The 17,093-nt window shown below is 39.1% G+C and overlaps 1 protein-coding gene across 1 annotated transcript in view; it reads left to right on the top strand.

The window, feature by feature from the left end:
* DNAH8 (dynein axonemal heavy chain 8) overlaps nt 1-17,093 on the top strand; it is a 333,978-nt gene that overhangs the window by 128,182 nt on the left and 188,703 nt on the right. Inside the window, exons 41-43 of the mRNA XM_082412562.1 lie at nt 10,454-10,678; nt 13,784-13,956; nt 15,786-15,964. Of these exons, the coding sequence (XP_082268688.1) occupies nt 10,454-10,678; nt 13,784-13,956; nt 15,786-15,964 (577 nt within the window). The remainder of the gene's footprint in view (nt 1-10,453; nt 10,679-13,783; nt 13,957-15,785; nt 15,965-17,093) is intronic.

The raw sequence follows: 17,093 nt of genomic DNA, 5'->3' as shown, positions 1-17,093 counted from the left end.
CAACCCATCCCATCCCCGAGAAGAGGATTTGCGACTATTCTTCCATCATTGAGGATATACACTGAGACTAAAGCACTAACGAGAAATTTCATCTTATGTGTAAACGACACCTATCTATGAATAAAAACCATCTATCTATATCTATTCATACATAAATATAGACACAGATATAGATATGGATATGGACATATATAAAAGGAAGGAGCATATCTTTTCCTGAAATGAAATCCACCTTGCCTTTTGTTTATTTTGCCTTCAAATAATTAAAAATTGGCATAATTTGTTAAATACGACTAAGGTTTTTTAAAATATTTAATTAAATTAATTAATTTATTTGGCTGTGTCGGGTCTAAGTTGTGGCATGTGGGATCTTCGTTGCGGCAGGTGGGATTTTTCATTGTGGCGCGCTGGCTTCTCTCTAGTTGTGGCGCACAGGCTCCAGAGTGCGTGGGCTCGGTAGTTGTGGTGCACGGGCTTAGTTGCCCCGTGGCATGTGGGATCTTAGCTCCCCAACCAGGGATCAAACCTGCGTCCCCTGCTTTGGAAGGCAGATTCTTAAGCAATGGGCCACCAGGGAAGTCCCACGTTAAATGTGCCCAAGTTTTTAAAGAGAGAATACCTTGAAGAGGCTGGAGCAGGTGTTCTCTTGAACAACTCTCCTGCCCTTTGGCTCTTAGAAGTGCATTGTCAGGTGCCAGGTATTATTAAAATGGGACACAGAAAATGAAGAGCTAACAGTTCCATTACATTTTCAGCCAAGATAAATGAAAAGTGATGATTTGTGATCGGGGTCAGAGATAGTGTGGGATAGAAGGCAAGAGCTCGCCAAGGAAAATATAGGCAGGTTTTGCTTCCCCAGCTGCTCCTCCCAACCTGAACTCCAAATCCTGTGTTACTGCACACACAGTTGAGGCAGCTGAAATGATATGAAATTATTCAAATGACAGAAGTACAGACATAAAATCAACCTTCACTGGAGAGAATATTTTAATATTGTTTTTGTATTGTATAATATCCTTGGTAAACTTTAATATTCTTATTAGCATTTGTGATAAAGCTTTATAAAATACTTTATTTGATAAGCTGAGAAAAATAGCTCCTTAGACTAAATCAACATACTTTCCCCTCTCTCAGGAAAGCTTGATCACCCTTTTTACTCTGAAGGAGATATAGGATTAAAGTTGGAAAAGTTGAAAAGCAAATTTAAAGTAGCAGTGAAGTTGAACAGGATATAGTAGGAAAGTTGATTAACTTTTAGGACTTTGTTTAATGTGTGTATATATACATATATATATACACACACACACAACGATTTTTAGATAAAAATCTTAACGTTGTAGTGGGCAAATTTCAGTTTTCTGGAAAAATTGCTTTAAAGAGTAATGAATGCATAAATATATTCATTCATTCTATATTCATTCAATATATAGTCAATATGTTCATTCAATATATATATTACTCTTTAAATTGCATTTAATTTAATTTATTTATTTTTAAAATAAATATTTATTTATTTATTTACTTGTTTATTTTTGGCTGTGTTGGGTCTTCATTGCTGCGTGCGGGTTTTCTCTAGTTGCAGCGAGCAGGGGCTGTTCTTCATTGCTGTGCGTGGGCTTCTCATTGCGGTGGCTTCTTTTGTTATGGAGCACAGGCTCTAGGCATACGGGCTTCAGTAACTGTGGCACACGGGCTCAGTAGTTGTGGCTCATGGGCTCTAGAGCTCAGGCTCAGTAGTTGTGGCCCATGAGCTTCGTTGTTCCGTGGCATGTGGGATATTCCTGGACCAGGGATCAAACCTGTGTCCTGTGCATTGGCAGGCAGATTCTTAACCACTGTGCCACCAGGAAAGTCCCTAAATTGCATTTTAAAAAGCAGGTTTCCCAAATAAATTTGCCTATTACAATGTTAATTTTTTATCTAAAATTTCACCTCTGTTTTCTTCTCAAACACGTTTTTAAGATTATGAACACAATGGATCCTTGTTGCAAAAATTGGGGAAAATTTGAAGAATATGAAAGTGAAAATAAAAATTTCCCGTTTTTCCACCACTTGGAAATGATGACTTAATATTTTCATGTGTTCCCTTCCAGTATTTTTTAATATGCTTATTATAGGCATCAAATAATATTGATGAGAATGAGCATTCTTATTTTGTTTTTTATTGTAATGAAATATCCTCCAGTTTTCACCGTGAAGTCTGCTGCCTTCTTAACCTAGTGAAAAACATAATTTAAACTTTTCTTGGTGACTTAGGATAGTCATTTCATTTTATTTTTTCATCATTATTAGATTATAATTGCTGTACAATGTTGTGTTAGTTTATGCTGTACAACAAAGTGAATCAGTTATATGTATACATATATCTGCATATCCCCTCCTTCTTGGGCCTCCCTCCCACCCTCCCCATCCCACCCCTCTAGGTCGTCACAAAGCACCGAGCTGATCTCCCTGTGCTATACAGCAGCTTCCCACTAACTATCTATTTTACACTTGGTAATGTATATATGTCAATGCTACTTTCTCAATTCGTCCCACCCTCCCCTTCCTCCTCTGTGTCCACAAGTCTGTCCTCTACGTCTGCGTCTCTATTCCTGCCCTGCCACTAGGTTCATCAGTACCATTTTTCTAGATTCCATATATATGTGTTAATATATGGTATTTGGTTTTTCTTTCTGACTTACTTCACTCTGCATGACGGACTCTGGGTCCATCCACATCACTAACAATGACTCAGTTTCGTTCCTTTTTATGGCTGATTCCATTGTATATATGTACCACATCATCTTTATCCATTCATCTGTTGATGGACATTTAGGTTGCTTCCATGTCCTGGCTATTGTAAATAGTGTTGCAATGAGCATTGTGGTACATGACTCTTTTTGAATTATGGTTTTCTTAAGGTATATGCCCAGTAGTGGGATTGCTGGGTCATATGGTAGTTCTATTTTTAGTTTTGTAAGGAACCTCCATACTGTTCTCCATAGTGGCTGTATCAATATACATTCCCACTATCAGTGCAAGAGGGTTCCCTTTTCTCCACACCCTCTCCAGCATTTATTGTTTGTAGATTTTTTGATGATGGCTATTCTGACTGGTGTGAGGTGATACCTCATTGGAGTTTTCATTTGCATTTCTCTAATGATTAGTGATGTTGAGCATCCTTTCATGTGTCTATTGGCCATCTGTATGTTTTCTTTGGAGAAATGTCTATTTAGGTCTTCTGCCCATTTTTTGAGTGGGTTGTTTGCTTTTTCTGTTATTGAGCTGTATGAGCTGTTTGTATATTTGGAAATTAAGCCCTGTTGGTCGCATAATTTGCAAATATTTTCTCCCAGTCTGTACGTAGGCTGTCTTTTTGTTTTGTTTATGGTTTCCCTTGCTGTGCAAAAGCTTTTAAGTTTCATTAGGTCCCATTTATTTATTTTTGTTTTTATTTCCATTTCTTTAGGAGGTGGGCCAAAAAGGATCTTGCTGTGATTTATGTCAAGGAGTGTTCCACCTCTTTTTTCCTTTAAGAGTTTTATATAGTCTGTCCTTAGATTTAGGTCTTTAAATCCATTTTGACTTTATTTTTGTGTATTGTGTTAAGAAGTGTTCTAATTTCATTCTTTTACATGTAGCTGTCCTGTTTTCCCAGCACCACTATTGAAGAGGCTGTCTTTTCTCCATTGTAGATTCTTGCCTCCTTTGTCAAAGATAAGGTGACCATAGGTGCGTGGGTTTATCGCTGGGCTTTCTATCCTGTTCCATTGATCTGTATTTCTGTTTTTCTGTCTATACCATACTGTCTTGATTACTGTAGTTTTGTGGTATAGTCTGAAGTCAGGGAGCCTGATTCCTCCAGCTCCGTTTTTCTTTCTCAAGATTGCTTTAGCTATTCGGGGTCTTTTGTGTTTCCATACATATTGTAAAATCTTTTGTTCTAGTTCTGTGAAAAATACCATTGGTGATTTGACAGGGATTGCACTGAATTTGTAGACTGCTTTGGGTAGTATAGTCATTTCCACAATGTTGATTCTTCCAATCCAAGAATATGGTATATCTCTCCATCTGTTTATATCATCTTTGATTTCTTTCATCAGTGTCTTATAGTTTTCTGTATACAGGTCTTTTGTCTTCATAGGTAGGTTTATTCCTAGGTATTTTATTCTTTTTGTTGCAGTGGTAAATGGGATTGTTTCCTTAGTATCTCTTTCTGAAATTTCATTGTTAGTGTACAGGAATGCAAGAGATTTCTGTGTATTAATTTTGTATCTTATGACTTTACTAAATTTGTTGATTAGCTCTAGTAGTTTTCTGGTGGCACCTTTGGATTTTCTATGTATAGTATCATGTCATCTGCAAACAGTGCCAATTTTACTTCTTCTTTTGACATTTGGATTCCTTTTACATCTTTTTCTTCTCTGATTGCCATGGCTATGACTTCCAAAAGTATGCTGAAAAATAGTGGTGAGAGTGGGCACCCTTCTCTTGCTTCTGACCTTAGAGGAAATGGTTTCAGTTTTTCACCACTGAGAACGTTGTTTGTTGTCGGTTTGTCATATATGGCCTTTGTTATGTTGAGGTAGGTTGCTTCTATGCCCACTTTCTGGAAAGTTTTTATCATAAATGGGTGTTGAATTTTGTCAGAAATTTTTTCTGCATCTATTGAGATTATTCTATGGTTTTTATCGGTCAGTTTGTTAATATGGTGTATCACATTGATTGATTTGCATATATTGAAGCATCCTTGCATTTCTGGGATAAACCCCACTTGATCCTGGTGTATGATCTGTTTAATGTGTTGTTGGATTCTGTTTGCTAGTATTTTGTTGAGGATTTTTGCATCTATGTTCAACAGTGATATTGGCCTGCAATTTTCTTTTTTTGTGTTATCTTTGTCTGGTTTTGGTATTAGGGTGATGGTGGCCTCGTTGAATGAGTTTGGGAGTGTTCCTCCCTCTGCTATATTTTGGAAGAGTTTGAGAAGGATAGGTGTTAGCTCTTCTCTAAATGTTTGATAGAATTCGCCTGTGAAGCCATCTGGGCCCAGGCTTTTGTTTGTTGGAAGATTTTTAATTACAGTTTCAATTTCAGTGCTTGTGATTGGTCTGGTCATAGTTTCTACCTCTTCTTGGTTCAGGCTTGGAAGATTGTACTTTTCTAAGAATTTGTCCATTTCTTCCAGGTTGTCCATTTTATTGGCATATAGTTGCTTGTAGTAATCTCTCATGATCCTTTGTATTTCTGCAGTGTCAGTTGTTACTTCTCCTTGCTCATTTCTAATTCTGTTGATTTGAGTCTTCTCCCTTTTTTTCTTGATGAGTCTGGCTAATGGTTTATCAGTTTTGTTTATCTTCTCAAAGAACCACCTTTTAGTTTTATTGATCTTTGCTATTGTTTCCTTCATTTCTTTTTCATTTATTTCTGATCTGATTTTTATGATTTCTTTCCTTCTACTAATTTTGGGGTTTTTTTTTTGTTTTTCTTTCTCTAATTGCTTTAGGTGTAAGGTTAGGTTGTTTATTTGAGATTTTTCTTGTTTCTTGATGTAGGATTGTATTGCTATAAACTTCCCTCTTAGAACTGCTTTTCTACATCCCATAGGTTTTGGGTCATCGTGTTTTCATTATCATTTGCTTTTAGGTATTCTTTCATTTCCTCAGTGATCTCTTGGTTGTTTAGTAGCGTATTGTTTAGCCTCCATGGTTTTTTTTTTTTCTTTTACAGTTTTTTTCCTGTATTTGATACCTAGTTTCATAGTGTTGTGGTCGGAAAAGATGCTTGATACGATTTCAATTTTCTTAAATTTACCGAGCCTTGATTTGTGACCCAAGATGTGATCTATCCTGGAGAATGTTCCATGAGCACTTGAGAAGAAAGTGTATTCTGTTTTTGGATGGAATGTTCTATAAGTATCAATTAAGTTCATCTGGTCTAATGTGTCATTTAAGGCTTGTGTTTCCTTATTAATTTTCTGTCTGGATGATCTGTCCATTGGTGTAAGTAAGGCATTAAAGTCTCCCTCTATTACTGTGTTAGCGTTGATTTCCCCTGTTGTGGCTGTTAGCCTTTGCCTTATGTATTGAGGTGCTCCTATGTTGGGTGCATAAATATTTACAATTGTTATATCTTGCTCTTGGATTGATCCCTTGATCATTATGTAGTGTCCTTCCTTGTCTCTTGTAATAGTCTTTATTTTAAAGTCTATTTTGTCTGATATGAGTATTGCTTACTCCTGCTTTCTTTTGATTTCCATTTGCATGGAATATCTTTTTCCATCCCCTTACTTTCAGTCTGTATGTGTCCCTAGGTCTGAAGTGGGTCTCTTGTAGACAGCATATATATGGGTCTTGTTTTTGTATCCATTCAGCCAGTCTGTGTCCTTTGTTTGGAGCATTTAATCCATTTACATTTTTTAAAAATTATTTATTTATTTATTTATTTTTGGCTGCATTGGGTCTTCATTGTGGTGTGCGGGCTTCTCATTGCAGTGGCTTCTCTTGTTGTGGAGCACGGGCTTCAGGCACATGGCCTTCAGTAGTTGTTGCATGTGGGCTCAGTAGTTGTGGCTTGTGGGCTCTAGAGCACAGGCTCAGTAGTTGTGGCACACGGGCTTAGTTGCTCCGTGGCATGTGGGATGTTCCTGGACCAGGGATCAAACCCGTGTCCCCTGCATTGGCAGGTGGATTCTTAACCACTGCGCCACCAGGGAAGTCCCTAATCCATTTACATTTAAGGTGATTATTGATATGTATGCTCCTATAACCATTTTCTTAATTGTTTTGGATTTGTTTTTATAGGTCTTTTCCTTCTCTTCTGTTTCGTGCCTAGAGAAGTTCTTTAGCATTTGTTATAAAGCTGGTTTGGTGGTGCTGAAGTCTCTTAACTTTTGCTTGTCTGTAAATCTTTTGATTTCTCTGTCGAATCTGAATGAGATCCTTGCTGGGTAGAGTAATCTTGGTTGTAGGTTTTTCCCTTTCATCGCTTTAAATATGTCCTGCCACTCCCTCTGGCTTGCAGTTTCTGCTGAAAGATCAGCTGTTAACCTTATGGGGATTAACTTGTATGTTGTTTGTTGTTTTTTCCTTACTGATTTTAATATTTTTTCTTTTTGTTTAATTTTTGATAGTTTGATTAATTTGTGTCTTGGCATGTTTCTCCTTGGATTTATCCTGTATGGGACTCTCTGGGCTTCCTGGACTTGACTGACCATTTCTTTTCCCATGTTATGGAAGTTTTCAACCGTAATCTCTTCAAATATTTTCTCAGTCCCTTTCTTTTTCTCTTCTTCTTCTGGGAGCCCTATAATTTAAATGTTGGTGTGCTTAATGTCCCAGAGGTCTCTGAGGCTGTCCTCATTTCTTTTCATTCTTTTTTCTTTATTCTGCTCTGCTGCAGTTATTTCCACCATTCTATCTTCCGGCTCCCTTATCCCTTCTTCTGCCTCTGTTATTCTGTTATTGATTCCTTCTAGTGTACTTTCATTTCACCATTGATTGTCTGTTCTTTAGTTCTTTTAGGTCCCTGTTAAACATTTCTTGTATCTTCTTGATCCATGCCTTTATTCTATTTCTGAGATTTTGGATCATCTTTACTATCATTACTCTGAATTGTTTTTCAGGTAGTTTGCCTATTTCCTCTTCATTTTTTGGTCTTGTGGGTTTTTATCTTGCTCCTTTGTCTGCAAGATAATTCTCTGTCTTCTCATTTTGTCTGATTTACTGTGTTTGAGGTCTCCTTTCCCTAGGCTGCAGGATCGTAAGTTACTCTTGCTTCTGTTCTCTGCCCCTGATGCTGAGGTTGGTCCAGTAACTTGTGTAGGCTTCCTGATGGGAGGGACTGGTGCCTGCATTCTGGTGGGTGGAGCTGAGTCTTTTCCCTCTGATGGGAAGGGCCATGTCAGGTGGTGTGTTTTGGGGTGTCTGTGAACTTAGTATGACTTTAGGTAGCCTGTCTGCTGATGGGTGGGTTTGTGTCCCTGTCTTGTTTGTTGTTTGGTCTGAGGTGACCAGCACTGGGAGCTGCAGGCAGTTGAATGGAGTCTTGTATTCAGATAGAGGCCTCCTGGAGAGCTCTCACCGCTTAACATTCCCTGGGACTGGGAATTCTCTGGTGGTCCAGCGTCCTGGACTCAGCGCTCCCTCCCCAGAGGCTCAGGCCGACTTCCAGTCAGGGAAATAAGACACTGGAAGTTGCTCATTATGCCAATAAAGGGGATTAAAAAAAAAAAAAAGATAAAAAAGACAAATGAAACCCCAGACAAATGGTAAAAGCAAAATCAAACAAACAGAAACAGGGAAACACACACATACAAAAGAAACAAAAACAAAACAAAATAAAACAAAAAGGAAGAGAACAACCAGACAAATAAAAGAACCTGAAAATAAAATCAAACAATTAAAAACAAAACTAACAGAAACAAAAAGCCCCAAAACAAAGCCAGAGCAGAGTGCCAACTGAAGAATAAAGCAAAGAAACAAAAACTGACAAAAATGATTTAAAAAGAAAAAGGGAAAAAACACAGAACAAAGGAAAAGCAAAGTAGAAATAGAAATATAAAAAATAAAAAATACGTTAAAGAAAAAGAAGAATAAAAGGGAAAAGAACACAGAACAACTGAAAAGCAAAGTAAAAATAGAAATATATAAAAAAATTAATAAAAGATAAAAGATATGTTAAAAAACAAGAAAATCCCAAAAGACTAAATAAGACTAATAACAACAAAACAAGAACAACAACCAAAAAAAGAACCAAAAACAGAATGAATCAAAACATAATAAAAATAATAGCAATAATAATGTTATCTAAGCTGTCAGTGTCCTTGCTCCCGCTGTGAGCCACAGCCCACCTCCGCGTCCCCAAGAGGCCCTCCACTACCTCTGGGCTGTTCTCTGGACCTGTTGTGTGCCCTGTGGGGACCACTCAGACTCTGTTCTGGCCCATTTCCTGCATGTGCTGCCCCCAAAGTCCACAGCTGCCAGAGCTAGACCGTTTTCATATGTGGGAACTCTCATTGTCTACTCAAATATTCCATGGACGCAGGTTCTACCTAGCTGATCACGGGGATTTAATCTGCAGCTTGTGCAGCTAATGGGAAGATTTTCGATCCTCTTCCTTGGCCGCCCCACCCCTGGGGTTCAGCTTTGGTTTTATCCCACCTCTGTGTGTGGGCCATCCACAGGAGTCTGCTCCTGGGGCTGCCCTAAAGCACTTGGGTCTGCCCCAGTGAGGACAGGGTGCAGAGGTGGTACGGCTGCTTGGGTTGCGGGAGCCCCAGCAGTACCAAATGCGCAGGGAAGCCAGCGGCCACGGGTGCAAAAGATATCAGGATAGTTATCATTTTAAAGATCAGTTTTTAGAATGTACCTCTATGTAGTGATTTTGCAGGGTCTGCAGGTCTGTTTGGTCTTTAAATCAAGAAAGCCTTACACTACTGTTTCTGTATTGTTTCTCTTTGCTTTGTGCAAAGAGAATCTGCTTGCTCTTGGGAGCTTCCTGACAGCAGCTATTTCCTCTGCATCCCATTACTCCTCTCAGCCAGGTGCTTCATTTATCTTTACCTACAAACCCCAGGATTGGCCACTACTCTAGCAGTAAAATTATTGAAGTTCCAGAGGAAGCAGGGATAAGGAAAGGGTTTTATTCCTGCTTTACCTACATCGAATGCCATGCCTGCAGTACCCACATGCCCTCACAGAATTTCCTTCCCCTACCAGATGTGGAATTCCTTTTTGGTCTAAATGATCTTGGATCTGTTGCTTGACTCTGAGGATGAACAAAAGCTCCCAAAGGGACAATTGTTGCAGTGAGGGGGTGAGGGTACGGCATGTTCTGACCACTTTTATTTCCTTTTCTGCAGCAGAAATTGTAGGTAAGGTGACAGTCCACTCACAGTTTCCTTATGCCTTCATCAGGAGACAAAGGACAAGCTTTTCCCCTTCTCACTTTCTGTCTCTCTCTCTCTCTCATAGATAAATATATAGACAGAGAAGTAGATGTAGATAAAGATATGGATATTAGAGAGAGTGTAAGATTAAGAAAAGAGATAGGCAGCATATCCTTTTTAGAAGATGCAAAGAAACCTTTGCAAAACCCTGCTGTATAATAATACACAGTAGTCTATTAATTCCATTTCTTTTCTTGAGAAAGAAAAATCACTGTGTGAAGGTATATGGGTCTCAGGCCCTCTGTAGAAAAATTTCCCAAGCATCTTCCATTAACGCACATATAATTCCATAAATCATAGCAATTGTTCAAATTATTATTTATCTATCGACATTGAAATAATTAAATAATCAGTAGTTTGAACTTTAAATGTTTTTACCCTTTGTGAGTAGAGAAATGCATGTCCCATTTTTAGTTTAAAATCAGTAAGACTGTTCACCTTTATGTGACTAAGTGACCACTAAATTTTATTGCAGATGTGCTTTAAATATTTGGTAAATTTATTTGTCTTCTGGATTTGTAGGTTGGGCTTCTGGGACTTCAGATGTTGTGGACACATGATTCAGAAGAGGCTTTAAATAATGCAAAAGATGACAGGAAAATCATGCAAGTGACCAATCAGAAATTTTTGGATATTCTAAATACTCTAATTGGTCAGACAACACATGACCTGAGCAAGTTTGATAGAGTGAAATTTGAAACTCTAATTACCATCCATGTGCATCAGAGAGATATTTTTGATGACTTGGTAAAGTATTTTTTTCTTAATTTAAAATAATTTAGTATTCTAATTAATAAGTTAGTGCTTCTAATAATGAACAGTTAAGTATTATACGTATTTCTTAACTTATATGAACCTTCCATCTGCTTGGTCCTTTTTCACAACTATCCAGTATAGTTGTATAGTTGTAGACAACTATACAATGTCTACAAATATCTATATTTGGAAGTTTTAACAATCATATGTGTATATTCACCTTTGGCATTCTGAAAGTCTGGAATCAACTGATGTGATTTGAACTAATTGTTTCATTAAACCAATAACCAGGGATGTGATATAATTTAGGTGGGCTTGGTCATGAGTTATGATGATGTTAGTTCATAACTTGGCCCCTGTACAGAGAGGGCAAGGAGAGCCTGAAGAGAGAGGCATGTTACTCCAGGTTGGTAGGTGGAAGTTTTAATAAGCCAGGAAGTTTACTCATGAGGCTTGTCTTGGGCAGCCACAGAGGAGAAGATCTCTGCATTTGTCTGCCAAAATTTTCTAAGTTTATATAGAGGCCTTAACTGTCACATATACCATCCAGATGATCTCAACAACACATTGCTCTCTCAAGGCTGCGTCCTTGAAAACAACCCCACTGTGGGAACAGTGGGCAGAATGCCCATTCTAAGGACAGGGAAGGGGATGAGGAGCCTCCAATTGCCTGTCTATCCAGCTCGTGGGTCAACCTGCGGTCATGTCTTCTAGATTACCTCTTCCAACAGATGAGCCAACTGTGAAAGAAGTCCAGATGGAATAGAACCAAGCTTCAGGGAACTCTCATGGCTGTTCAATTGATAGTGTCCAACAGGGCATCATGGGCTTGCTTTGGGCAAAGTTCTGCAGGGTGGGAGTAAGAGGGATGATATTTGAATTCCCTTTGGAAATAGAACCCTAACCAGTGGTCTTGAGCAGTAGTTATCTATTATGGGGTAGGGGCCCCAGGTGGCTTTGATATTGCACCATTTGACTAGTTTTGTCTTCAACTACCACTGCTTTATTCTATTTGATTTTATCTATCTTTTAGGCATCTTTTTCCTTCATCAGAGACACATAATTCATGCAACTTGGGGTGCCTTTTTAGAGACTATGATCCCAGGCTACCTGTTCCAAATTTGTAGCAAAAGTTCTGATCAGATAAGTTGTATTTATTGAAGATTGAAGGACATGTAGTCCTCCTATTCCCCTGTAATCTAGATCCTTCTCTCTCAAAGTGTTGTATGACAATCAGTTGCATTGGGCCTCACCTAGGAGCTTGTTAGAAAAGCAGAATCTTCAGACCCCCCACCAGACCTACTGAACCATAATCTGCATTTCAATACGATTTCCAGGTGATTCATATGTGTATTAAAGTTCAGGAAACATTGTTCTTGGATTTCTCTGGTTCAAGCTAACCATCAAAAAGCCGCATACTTAGACCATATTGCTTTGGCCTTCTACAGATTTGCTTTCACTGAATTGCAATTACCATTATACTTTGGCTTTCCTTGAAGTCCACTTCAAGAAACGTTCATATGGAATCCATTACTATACCTGCTGTGAATGTACTATTGAGGATATCTATACATCTCTCACTGACTCTTAAAGCTGAAGTTTCATGGAAGAAATTTCTTGTTAAAATCAAAATGCTCAGCACATCTTTACTTTCTATACAGAATGGATTTTTTAAAAGAAAATATACACACAATTAAGACTATGAAACTGTTTTCTTTTTGTCTTAATTGCTACTGAACTCATGGTCAGTTTGCATTCCAAGTAAAATGAGATCTCATGGCCAGCATATTATTTTTCCATGTATAATGCTTAGAATAGACTGATGTACAGTAACAACTCAGTAAATATTAGCTATTCTTCTTTACTTTTTCCTCCTCCACCCCCTCTTTACCACCTTATGGATTGTTGAAAGTAGCTAGCTGACCGCATCTCCATGGCTGAGGGTCCTGTGTTAGAGAACAGAGCCCCTGGGGGTGGTACTGGACTATGTTACCTGAAAGCAGCTCTTTTAAGATGATGAATGCAAACTGTATTTTAAGAGGGAAGATAGGAATTCTTAACTGGAGGGAGAAGCAAGATCATAAACAATGAAACAACAACAAAATGCAAGATGGTAAATAGCATGAAGACTTGATTAGATGGAGAACTGAGCATTGTACAGTTGCCAGAGTCCTGTTTTTAGTGTCGAATGACCCGGAAGTGGGCCCTGGGTTGCGGAGCAGTGAAGGGGACCACTTGCCACTTCCTATGTTGGTTCCCCTGAGTGGGCAGGACTGGGGTTTCTCCAGGTTTGCTGATGCAAAGTCATGAAGCACTGTGGTGGCGGTGGGATGTTGTTCCTAAACGTGCTCACCCGGTTTCTATCTCTTGCATCCATGGTGGTGGGAGCCCGGTACCTCTTGCCCCATGGGTATAAGCTGATGACTGGGCAGATTGATTGGTTTGGCCACAATGCTGGTGCAAGAAGTCATGTGTGCATATATGACCATGCATTTCTCTGCTTAATCCCTTCCCATTTCTCATGGCTTCCCATTGCCATGAGAACAATGCCCAACCTCTATCCTCTGCCCTGTGAAACCTCAGCTCTCACTCTTTCTCCAGAGTCCTGGATGCCTCAGCTGTACTGAACTTCTTTCAGGTTCTTGAACATGCCAGTCAGATCTTCTGGGTCTTCATCTAGAAAGTTTTGCCCTCCCATACCTCCATCACCCCTGCTGTTTTATTTCCCTGGCTAATTCCTACTATTTTTTGCAGGGTTTAGTTTAGATGTTTCATTCTCCAAGTATCCCCCTCAGACCTTCTAGACTAGGTGAGGTCTTCTTGCTACATAATTTCATTACCCTGAGTTTCTTTTCCTAGTTTATTGCAACTACTTGTTTATCTGATTGTCTTTTGTCCTCTTCTGTCAGCTCCAGAAGGCAGGAACCATGTCTGTCTTTGTTCACCCAGCACAGTGTCAGGCCCAAGGAGGGACTCAGTAAATATATATTAAATGAATGAGAATCAATTTGTGAATGAGTGAATAAAAACTGCCCATATGCTTGTGTTTTATGCTACTGCAGTTCAGTACTAATCTCTGTATTTCATGTTTTTAAGGTAAAAATGCATATCAAATCAGTTACTGATTTTGAATGGCTAAAACAGAGTAGATTTTACTTTAAGGAAGATTTGGATCAAACAGTGGTGTCTATTACAGATGTCGATTTTATTTACCAGAATGAATTTCTGGGATGCACTGATCGTCTTGTTATCACTCCATTAACAGATAGGTAGAAAACTCCATTTTTATTATTCCATTTCTGTAATTAAGTCATGTGCTTAAAATTGTTTTAAAATTGCATTTGAGGGACTTCCCTGGTGGCACAGTGGTTAAGAATCTGCCTGCCAATGCAGGGGACACGGGTTTGAGCCTTGGTCCGGGAAGATCCCACATGCCACTGAGCAGTTAAGCCTGTGCACCACAACTACTGAGCCTGCACTGTAGAGCCCGCGAGCCACAACTACTGAGGCCCGCTCGCCTAGAGCCCGTGCTGTGCAACAAGAGAAGCCACCGCAATAAGAAGCCCGCACACCGCAACGAAGAGCAGCCCCCGCTCGCCGCAACTAGAGAAAGCCTGGGCACAGCAACGAAGAGCCAAGGCAACCATAAATAAATTAATTAATTAAAAAAATTGCATTTGAAATGTTAACAAAAGCATTGCTGTCGTGTGGGGTCCGTGCTAGCTCATCAAAGTCTAACAATGAAACAACCATCATTGTTAGTTAAATGCACATATACATTACATTTTTATGAAATAGAAAAAGATAAAAGAATAAAAGGACGCTTGAATGTTGACTATGAGTAATTTAGTAATGAAGTTTAGATTGCAAGATGGACAAATGTCTCTAGAACCATAAAGGGGGTCATTAGAATTGCAAAGAAGGAAAGGACCTTGGAGGTGGTCTAGTTTAGTCTCCTGGTTTTTCCAATGTGGAAATTAATACCTAAAGTGATGTTTCTTGGCCAGGTCTGAATAATCAGTCAACGGCAGATCCCCTCACCATTCTTTCCAATATAGGACACTAGACAAGAGCTGGGTTTTTTTCATCTTTATATGTCCCGCAATTACCTGGTCCCATATGCTGTGCATAGAAGACAATACACGTTTGTAGAATTGACTTAAATTGGGTCATAGAACAATGAATTCTGCTGTTACTTTAAATAGGGCTGCCTCCAGGTAAAATTATGATACAGCCAAATTATATCTTCAATCTCCTCTAGACTCATCCAACCTCCCTTTATATGCCCAGTCCCATCGCAACGTAAATTTTTCAGGGTGTTTTCCCTTCAATCGATGTTTACATGTAAAGCTTCATGTCTTACGAAGCTTTACTAAGTTTGCTTATATCTGAAGTAAATATAACTGAAGCTGGATTAGGGATACAAGGAGATTCATTAAATTGTTCTTTACAAGTGGCTAAATGAGTGAAACATTTCATAGTAAAACGATTTACTTGCAGTGGTGTGCTGGAGCTGGCTTGTACCAGCTTGCAAGAGCCAACATCATGCATCTCTTCCCAGTTTTGTGCTATCACATTGGTAGCTTGTTATCAGCCATGGTGGAAGTATTTATGCCACAGAAATCAGCGGACATAAAAATCAGATTTAAGGAATTCCCTGGCGGTCCAGTGGTAGGACTCCATGCTTCCACTGCAGAGGGCACGGGTTCGATCCCTGGTCAGGGAACTAGAATCCCACATGACATGTGGCATGGCCAAAAAAAAAATCAGATTTTTTTTTTGTTCCTGGAGAGCCCATTGTTAAACATCTGCCAGTACACTGCTGCTTACTTGGTTCTCTGACTTGGGATTTATTGTGACTACAATGGAAGGAAGCCCTGCAGGTTTTTTACGTCAGAGTTGAGTGTTTTTGCAAACACTGTATTACTTATAATGAATATCAGATACTCCAGCTTTGTTTGGTTGCCTGTCTCTTATGTGGGCTGCTCAAATTCTAAAACAAACAAGCTCATTCCAATCACACTGGACTTTTGCTTGTGCTTTACTGTAACATGTGTTATCCCATATTCACAATGTTTTATTTCATTCACTTTCGCAGATGTTATATCACTTTGGCACAGGCTTTGGGAATGAACATGGGAGGGGCTCCAGCAGGACCTGCGGGCACTGGCAAAACAGAAACTACGAAAGACATGGGAAGATGCTTGGGAAAATATGTGGTCGTGTTTAACTGCTCAGATCAAATGGATTTCAGGGGGCTAGGAAGGATTTTTAAAGGCAAGTGTCAAACACTTATTTTTGGTGAATTTATTTTTATTGCAATTAAATGTTATTTTCTGATAGAAGTCTAAAATGATAGTGTCCCACATAACTAAAATTAATATAGGTTGATGCATATGATATTGCCATTTTTCTGGGTCAGAATGGCTGGATATCATCAGTTTAATATTGTTCAGTACTATTGCTGGCATTACAGTCCATGAGTTGAATGTGTATTGGATTATGAAAATGGAATCAATTTATTACTGCCTGAAACAATGGTGGAGGAGATAAGATCAGGATAGCAAACTGATTACACATGTGACTTCCCTTCCTGCATTAAATCCCATTGAAATGAAAGATTTTTAAAATTTATTTATCTACTTATTTTTGGCCACGCTGTGTGGCTTATGGGATTTTAGTTCCCCTACCAGGGATCGAACCCGGGCCCTCTGCAGTGAGAGCATGGAATCCTAACCACTGGACCACCAGGGAATTCCTGAAAGATTTTTAAAAAGGATGGTAACACTAGAAAACAAGAAGGGGGGGCACCAGCAGATGGGACATTTTGAGAATATCTGGAAAGATAGATAGCAGGTGGTTTCAGATGGACAAAGAAAAAAGATTAGAGAGCACTTTAGTCTCAGAACTCAGTGCTCTGTGGTCTTCTTTTGGTGATCGCATGCAGACCCAAACTTTAAATACTATCTAAATGATCAAATTTACGTCTTTAGCTCAGACTTACCCTTGAAACTCTGGATTCACATAATACAACTGATATCTACTCCTTGACATCACCACTTAAATATCTAACTGGTCCCGATTCACTGTATCCAAAACCAAACTCCTGGTCTTCCCTCCCTGTATCTACTTCTTCCTCAGCCTTTCCTGACACACTAAACACCCACTCCATTCTTCCAGATACTTACACACAAATCTTTGACTTATCCTTTACAGCTCTCTTTCTCTCATACTCACATCCAACTGTCAGCAAACACTATTAGCTCTACCTTCAAAATACATCCAACACCAGCCACCTTCTATTATCCCCACTGCTGTCATCCTAGTTCATGCCAATCATCATCTCTCACCAGTGCTACTCCAATAAGCCTCCTAATTGGTCTCCCTGAGTTTACCCTTGTGCTCT

Source organism: Balaenoptera physalus (genome assembly GCF_965194825.1).
Source record: "Balaenoptera physalus genome assembly, chromosome: 11".
Classification (NCBI taxonomy): domain Eukaryota; kingdom Metazoa; phylum Chordata; class Mammalia; order Artiodactyla; family Balaenopteridae; genus Balaenoptera; species Balaenoptera physalus.
Note: the sequence above shows the minus strand (reverse complement) of the source record. Positions and strands in the feature narration are given on the sequence as shown.